Raw genomic sequence first — 8,809 nt, forward strand, 5'->3', positions numbered from 1 at the left:
AGCTCGAGTCCAGCCCTCATGGCTGGCTCTATTCCTATCCAACAGTCAATGGCTACGTCCTTTTTAGCTGCGCTTAATCATGGTGGCTCGACCTAATGCCCTGATGACGTTTGACGACGGTTGGCATACTTGCAACAGCAAATTTCAGACTTGGATATAGCTCTTGGCACAAACCCTCAACCAATTAAATCAGTCAACACGGAGAATCCGATAAATTCATTCTCTATTTTGCCCAATGCAACTTATTTATCTGGGTCAATGGGAAATTCTGTAGGATTCCTCGTGGGAGAAAAATTAAATGGAAAAAATTATTTCTCCTGGTTCCAATCGGTCAGAATGTCCTTAGAGGGACGACACAAATTTGGGTACTTGACAGGAGAGATTCCAAAGTCTATCCCAGTCGATCCTCAAGAATGGATCTGGAAAGGGGAAGATTCGCTAATACGTTCTGTCCTCATTAATAGTATGGAACCACAGATTAGCAGACCGTTATTGTATGCTGCAACTGCCAAAGATATCTGGGAGGTGACACGGGATATGTACTCAAAGAGACAGAATGCATCTCGGCTATACACACTACACAAGCAGGTCCATGATTGCAAACAAGGAACCATGGATGTCACATCCTATTTTAATAAATTGTCATTGTTTTGGCAAGAGATGAACCTATATCGAGAGATTGTCTAGAATTGTGTGCAAGATGGGGCTCAATACTTGAAACTTGAAGAATCCGACCGCGTGTATGTTTTCCTGGCAGGATTGAACTCCAAATTTGATAGTGTTCAAAGTCGCATATTGGGCCAACGACCTACCCCCTTTCTTAGAGAAGTTTGCTCCGAGATACAACTGAAAGAGGATAGGTCGTATGCCATGAATAACCCTGTTACTGCTTCAACTGATGCAGTGACTTTTATTACAAAGTCGCCCAGTGCCGATGGTGATAAAAAAACTCCTGCTGTTTGTGAGCATTGTAAGAAGCCATGGCATACAAAGGATCAGTGTTGGACGTTGCACGGGAGACCCCCGAACAACAGGCGATGACAGTCTCATTAAAAATCAAACACTGGTCATGTCCTCGTAAGTGACTCAGTTAATGAAAATGCACAACATCAATCCTTAGCTGACAATAAGAACAATTTGAGTGCGGTTGGGGTGAGTGCTATTGCACAATCAGGTACATTTCCCTCCTTTAGCCTTATTAACATTAATGGAAAGAAACCCTGGATTGTAGATTCAGGGGCCACAGATCTTCTTACCAGTTCTTTAGATCTGTTTATTCGTGTGCGGGGAATGAACATATTAGAATTGCAAACGGGTCCTTTGCCCCGATTTCAGGGAAAGGCTATACCTCCCCGTTTGACGGTTTAGTACTACGTGATACTTTGTATGTGCCTAAGATCTCATATAATCTTTTATCTGTCAGTAAAATTACGAGGGATCTGAATTTCAAGGCGATTTTCTCACCAAATTCTGTTTTTTTTCAGGATCTGAAGTTGGGGATGACGAATGGCACTGCCCGACATGATAGAGGGCTCTACTTCCTTTCTGACGACACTTCTTCTAGGGATGATCATAGAACTGGTTTTATATCTTTAAATTTCTCAACTTTTGAGAATGACTTTATGTTATGACATTTTCGTTTAGAACATCCAAATTTTCAATTAACATAGCCTCTTTAAATTGTGATGTGTGTATTCGTGCCAAACACAGTCGTGTTCCTTTTCATTCTCAGCCTTATAAGCCTTCCAGTCCCTTCACCCTAATTCAAGTGATGTTTGGGGCCTCTGATGCTTGATTTTATGAAGTGGATTATGGATGATATGCGATGGTAAAATTGCGTTGAGCACTCAAGTTTCCTCAGTGGAATCCAAGTGTAAACTCCACTGAGTTTCCTGGTAAGTCCAGGGTTGAACTCAGGGACTTATGAAAACAGGTTATGCTGGTAATTTTTAGGAAAACTTTTCGGTAGCCAAATAAATTAATTGTTTTTGAGTTATTGATTGCATTAATGAAAAAATAACAAATGCGGCAGAGTTTGAAAAGAGTTGGTAAACGGAAGATACGATGAGTATGTGGTGAACGGGTTGAGAAGGGGTTCGGCTAACACTTCCTAGGATACGTTCATGCTTTGCGATCATGCAACATGCATACAATAGTAAACCATCTTCCGATGCGAATGTTACGACTTCTAATGCTAGAACGCATACGATATATGCGATAAGTCTATAGGACCTACACATAAGCCTCTATTCTTATTTATGCGATGACAGAATAACACACACATAAATAAGGCGACCACATAATATCATTCCTATCTCTAGGATGCATGCGATGCAGGTTGGCAAACATAGCTTATCTCTAAGTCCCTATCTCTAGTTTATGCAGTTCTAATCTTGCTCTTTCGAGTCTAGATTCTAACCTAGCTCTCTCGAGTATTAGGTTCTCTTTTCAGACTCTCTCTCGAGTAGCTCTAAAAGGGTATTTGGCACAGCATAACACAAGATAATCGCAAACAATGAACTTCCTAGGTTATGTTAGCTTAGTTCTTCTCAACCCATTCGACTGGTTTAGCTACTCATGCGTGCTAAGAGAGTGAACAAATGTGAAATAGGACTTCCATTGTATAAATATAACGATGAAGTACAAAATAATAATGCAAGTATAGAATAGAGAGCCTGGTAGCAATCTCTTGCTGTCTTGGCTTTTACACTGTTTTTCTACTCGTGTTCAAAAGATAATCTCGCTCTCGAGAGAGTCGGCCCGTTCTCTACTTCTACGCCTCAAGGTTCTCTCTTGAGCTGCCCTGAGCGATCTTCGGCGTCACCACTCTTCTCTTGCTCCGCCTTAAAATGAAAGGAATACTATGAACAGACTTATGAACTCGCCAGATGGGTGAACCCCTTTTCTGAAGGTTGCCTTTGGTATTTATAGAACATCCAAGGTGAACGGAGACTTCTCTCTCATGATTGCACAGATGGGATGGCTTTAATTTCCCTGACTGATGCACCAAATATTTGTCATCGAAAAGCTGAATGTACTTGTTATTGTTAGCAGTTGTCAACTTAATTCGGATTTGACTGTCACCAGCTTTCCATCCCATCGCAATTAATTAGCCTTTCACCCAGATGCACCCACCATGTTTTGCCGACCAAGTTGTGACAATCCTTTTTGAGCAAATGTTTGCAAACACGATCACCGCAAAGCCTTGCGGTAATGTTGCGCTCGACCAATGATTTCCTATGATCGCAATTTTTGCCTTGCATCATCGCATATTCTGCACAAAAATACAAAAATCAATTGCTCTAATGTGATGAATGCATGCGACCGAAATATTATGAATCTGGTGCTTTTTGGACGCAATTTAACATGTTTTATCAACGCAATCCAACATTGTTTAAGAACATAGCACTATGATAACATGCATTTCTGCCCGTTATCAGCCCCTCAACAACTACCACCTCCACTAGCAAATGTTGGTTTATCACCTTTATAGACGACCACATTCGCCTTACTTGGGTCTTCTTATTCACTGATAAGTCTGAGGTGTCATCCGTCTTCCAACAATTCTATACAACTGTTGAAACTCAGTTCAATGCAAAGATTGGAATTTTGAGGAGTGATAATGGGTGAGAGTTCTTTGACACCTCTTTCCGAGACTTTCTTGTGTTAAAGGGGATTGTCCACTAAAGCTTGTGTGCCTATACCCCTAACAGAATGGAGTAGCCGAGTGTAAAAATTGTCATTTGGTGGAAGTCGCTCGGTCTTTAATGTTGTCTGCCACTCTTCCTTTCTACCTGTGGGGGGGATGCCATTCTTACTGCCGCTCACCTCATTAACCGTATGCTCTCTCGTGTCCTCAACTTTCATAATCCCTTGGATCTATTCAAAGAATCTTATTCGACCATTCACTTAATCTTCGATGTTCCCCTTCGGCTTTTCGCTGCATTGCTTTTGTTCATTCTCATGGCCCAAATCACATAACGTGCTCAGAAATGTGTCTTTGTTGGGTATCCTCTCCACCAACGTGGGTATAAGTGCTACCATCCGTCTTCTCATAAGTATTTCGTCTCCATGGACATTACCTTCCTCGAGGATCAGCCTTTCTTTCCCGTTAGTCTTCTTCAAGAGGAGAGCTTTAATGAGGAGACTAACTGGTCCTTTTATGCTGTTCCCTTAGAATCAACCCCTATTCCTCCTCCCAGCTCTAAAAATGTATGTTTGGTCCTTCCTACCAACTAGATTTCATAGATAACTTACTATAAGAAGAATCTTAGAAAGGAAGCAGTGCCACGTGTTGAACTGTTGGCTCCGATCCATGAGTTAGACCTTGCATCAGGTCCAGGTACGTGTATTCCTGAAACTAATGATGTTGATATGTGTACGGAGACTGAAAAATGCAGAGAGGATAAGGACGAAGGAAGTGGCGATACTGAAAGGTTGATAGATGAGGAGACAGCTGAGAATGATAGCAGTAGGGAAAATTGAAGGAAATCGAATTCGAGGATTTCCATGAGCAGCGGAATAGATCATTCCAAATTATAATAATAAGTGAACATACAAATTACAGTCGGAATAGAAATGAAAGGTTATGCAATCAATATAGAAATTACAGCATGAAAAAACAACTGAACAATGAGAAAAGCTACGAACGTTTGTTGACTCGTCTTTATGCTCCTTGCTCACGAATGTTTGAACACAGCAACCTCGAACGCTCGAACAACACGACCGCTCCACAGCACGAACACCGCACACTGGAACTCCATGATCGCCTTGGTCACGAACACCCCAACTACATGAACGGCCTCCACAGAACCTCGACGACATCGAGTTGAGTATGACACCACCAAGAAGGTTACCTTGGTATTCTCGGTGTGAGAATCTGGAGGGTGGGCTCTGTGTGGACTTGGATTGAGGCAGACGAAAGAGAAATAAACAATCGTGTACATGATTGGGCAAGTGGGAGATGGCTGAAACCTATCATATAGGTCGATGCTCAATTGTTTAGCAAAAGCTAAGCGATCATCTAGCAAAATCTAAGTGATTGTTTAACTCATCGCTTAGTATCATGTCTGTCGCCAACAAACAATACACGATTGTTTACCTGTTTTTAAGCTGTCGTTTAGTAAATCCGTATTTACTTGACAAGCTCCGTGAGATTCTTTTCCCGAGAGAAAATCTCAAATCAATTTTTGCCAATTTTTTTTCAAAAACTTACTAAAATTAGGAAAACAATTTTTCTTTTATCTCACGGTTACCATGAACCACTAATAACCTCCCACTCAATTGGTTATTAGAGAAAAAGATTTAATTATCCAATAATTAATATTATTATAAATATGAATGATAACCAACTTATCATACTATATATATAACCTATAGTTTTAATATTTCATCTCATGAAGCATATAAACTATAGTTCTTTTTCTATTCCATGGTACTTAATGTAAATCTTATTTACATTAATCCTCCACTAGATGTATCTCATACATCATACCGATCATATCATATATAATCAAAATACCTCTTGTCAATTTGAACATTTCAAATCAACGCCAAGAACTGATCCTTAACTGAATCCATTGAGCTACCAAGGGGACGTTATGGACTTGTAGCTTGAAGCTCCAATGGTACGTGAATAACTGACTAAACTCTTTAGTCACGGGATCCACCATCCGATAACTATCAAACACTCCACTAAAGACCGATAGCCGAACTCTCCTTACCACAGATATATTATATGTCCAAAATAACCAATTAGAAGTGCGACAACCTTTCACAGATCGCTCGTAAGTACAGTTTGGCCAATAACCGTTATGCCCATGTAGTTACATCTAACTCCGTAAATATCACTGATCCTTCCAATGAACATAAGTCATAGTCCTACTATGACTGAGTTCTCTCTTCCAAAGAGAAGCTGTGGCCATTATGCTCAAGCCTTGGAATCAGCCTTTAAGGGAACAATCTCTCTACTTATCCCTGCTTCGGGAAAGAAGTGAATTCCATCTTGTGGATTAAGTTCCTAGCTCCCAGATCAGACATGTCCCCAAAAAGGTAGGCATGTTGAGTTGGCAATCTGGCCACTCTTACCCATACTAATCAAAGTACTGCCTTCAAAGGCAGGAGTTCTCAAAACACTCAGGATTGAGGTCGTGTCACCTATGGTCATTTCGGTGAGATGTAAGTCTCTAGTATCAATGTCGTTATATACAGAGTCTAGTCATCTCTGAAGGATCTCATACCGAGAGTTCCATGAGCGTGTTCAGATCGCTCCGATTTCACAGTGATCGAAATACAAACGATATACATTCAACATATATAGTTATGCACATTAATCTAATTATCGGCATGCTCAGAACAAAATAAATAACATGGAAAGGATTCCATACCAGTTGAAGACTGTCTTCGAACTTTAGAATCCCGAACAGCGGATCCCTCCAATAGATTCCATAACAGGGACCCGTCTTATCTCCTCAACCTCTTGAGGCATCTTAGAACACATTTCCTTAGACAAAGTGACTCCATGCCTGAATGGCAGTAGGCCCCTCTTGAAGTCCTGCATTGAGTACTTGAGCAACATCTTTTCAATGTATGATGCCTGAGACAGTGCAAGCACTTTGTTCTTACAATCTCGAAAGATCTGTATACCTAGAACAAATTGAGCCTCTTCCAAATCTTTTATTTGGAATCGGGTAGCTAGCCAGTTCTTAACTGCAGTCGGTAGACCTACATCATTCCCAATGAGTAGGATATCGTCTACATGCAACACTAAAAAGACTACTGAAGCGTTGATGATCTTCTTGTAGACACAAGGTTCATCAATGTTTTGGTTAAAGCCATACGACTTGATCGCAGTATCAAATCGTATGTTCCAAGATCGAGACGCCTGTTTCAGTCCATAAATGGACTGATTCAGTTTGTAAACCTTTTGCTCTTGACCTTGGGCTATGAATCCCTCGGGCTACACCATATAAATGGTCTCCTCAAGATTTCCATTCAGAAAGGCCGTCTTGACGTCCATTTGCCAGATCTCATAATTATAATAAGCTGCAATGGACAGGAGGATGCGGATCGACTTTAACATGGCAACAGACGAGAAAGTCTCCTCATAATCGAATCCCTCTACCTGGGTATAACCCTTTGTCACAAGTTAAGCTTTGAAGGTCTGTACCTTCCCATCAGCACCCCGTTTGCACTTGTAGATCCATTTACAACCTATAGAGCGAACCTCATCAGGCTGATCTACAAGATCTCATACCGAGTTGAAGTACATAGACTCCATCTCGAGATCCATGGCCTTGACCCATTTATCCGGATCAACATTCTCCATTGCCTTCTTATAAGACAATGGAACCTCAACGTCGCCATTTGCTACCATAGCAAGGATTTTCATGAAACCCAGATAGCGACCAGAGATTGAGAATCAAAGATAAATGGTGCTATTTCTTCACTACAAAATCAAAGGACCGCAATGATGAACTTAATTCAGGGAATTGCGATCAGTAGCCCAACACCGAAAAATGGGCAAATCAACGTAATTAGTGAAAACACCACAAGGTGTGCGACTTGCGGTGATGGGCACGTGATGGAGGAATGCTCGCAAAATCCACAGTCCATTTACTTTGTAAAAAATAATCCCTTTTTGAATACCTACAACCTCGGGTGGAGAAACCACCCTAATTTTGCATGGAAGAATCAGCAACAGAATTTTCAATCCGTGGTGCAGAAAGAAGGGCCACTTGGATTCTTCCCACGCAACAACGGTCAAACGAGCAATCAAGCCAATAGCTCACAACCACCACAATCCTCTTCCTTGGAGAGCCTATTGAAGCAATATATAGAGAAAAACGAAAATGTGCTTCAAAGTCAGGCTACGCCCATCCGCAACCTAGAGTTACAGATGGGCCAGATTGCGAGTGAGCTAAAAAGTAGACTGCAAGGGGCTATTCCGAGTTCAATAGAACTCCCATGCAACCCAGGGGGATCAGATAAAGAGCAATGTCAGGTTGTGACATTGCGAAGTGGGAAGATTATGGAGGGAGAAAAGAAGGAGCTTAGTTGCACAGCTACCACTGTGGCAGAACCTGAAGTTGCGGTGATGCAAGAAGAAGAAGAAGAAAAAGAAGCAATAGGGCCAGAGGTTGCGTCGACCTCAAAGCCAATGGAGACGGGGACCGTGAAAGTGAAGTTACCCTCTTTTCTGTAGAGACTAAGAAAGAAAAAGAACGAAGAGGTACAGTACCAACGCTTCCTGTCTATGTTAAAGCAATTACATATTAATATTCCATTCAGTGAAGCGATTGAGGAGATGCCTACCTATGCAAGAAGAGAGGACTGGTAAGTTTGCCACGGTGGCGTTATCACAGAGTTTGAAATCAATCATTCCACCGAAGATGACCGATCATGGGAGCTTTTCCATACCTTGCTCCATAGGAGGACTGTACATCGGGCAAGCCTTGTGTGACCTTGGAGCCAGCATCAATTTGATGCCTCTGTCGATCTTTAAGTAGCTAAATGTGGGGCAACTTGTGCCCACGACCGTGACTCTCCAACTAGCCGATCAATCTCTAGTGCATCCAGAGGGAAAGGTGAAGGATGTTCTGATCACCATTGAAAAATTTATCCTACCAGCCGACTTCATCATCTTGGATTACGAGGCCGACAAGGATGTGCCCATCATACTGGGGCAACCATTCTTATCAACAGGTCGTGCCCAGATTGATGTGCATAAAGGAGAGATCACTTTGAGCATCAACGGACAGAAGCTCAAGTTCAACATAATTCGTGCCATGAAGTTTTCGGACGAAGAAGA

General features: G+C 41.6%; 1 protein-coding gene across 1 annotated transcript; it reads left to right on the forward strand.

Moving 5' to 3' along the window:
* The first annotated feature begins 336 nt into the window (after window positions 1-336).
* Window positions 337-1,631, forward strand: LOC150035482 (uncharacterized). Its single transcript, XM_090314327.1, has 3 exons — window positions 337-588; window positions 688-957; window positions 1,485-1,631. Exons 1-3 carry the CDS (start codon window positions 337-339, stop codon window positions 1,629-1,631), a joined length of 669 nt encoding a protein of 222 aa, XP_090170453.1.
* The last annotated feature ends 7,178 nt before the right edge of the window (window positions 1,632-8,809 follow it).

This window comes from Benincasa hispida, chromosome 6 (genome assembly GCF_027475165.1).
Source record: "Benincasa hispida cultivar pf3 chromosome 6, pf3_genome.v1.1, whole genome shotgun sequence".
NCBI lineage: Eukaryota > Viridiplantae > Streptophyta > Magnoliopsida > Cucurbitales > Cucurbitaceae > Benincasa > Benincasa hispida.

Excerpts from the sequence above, each read along its gene's own strand:
- LOC150035482 (XM_090314327.1), top strand. The coding sequence starts at position 337 with ATGTCCTTAGAGGGACGACACAAATTTGGGTACTTGACAGGAGAGATT. Across the intron at positions 589-687 it reads TATACACACTACACAAGCAG|AATTGTGTGCAAGATGGGGC; the intron begins GTCCATGATTGC and ends GAGATTGTCTAG. Across the intron at positions 958-1,484 it reads GTGATAAAAAAACTCCTGCT|GATCTGAAGTTGGGGATGAC; the intron begins GTTTGTGAGCAT and ends GTTTTTTTTCAG.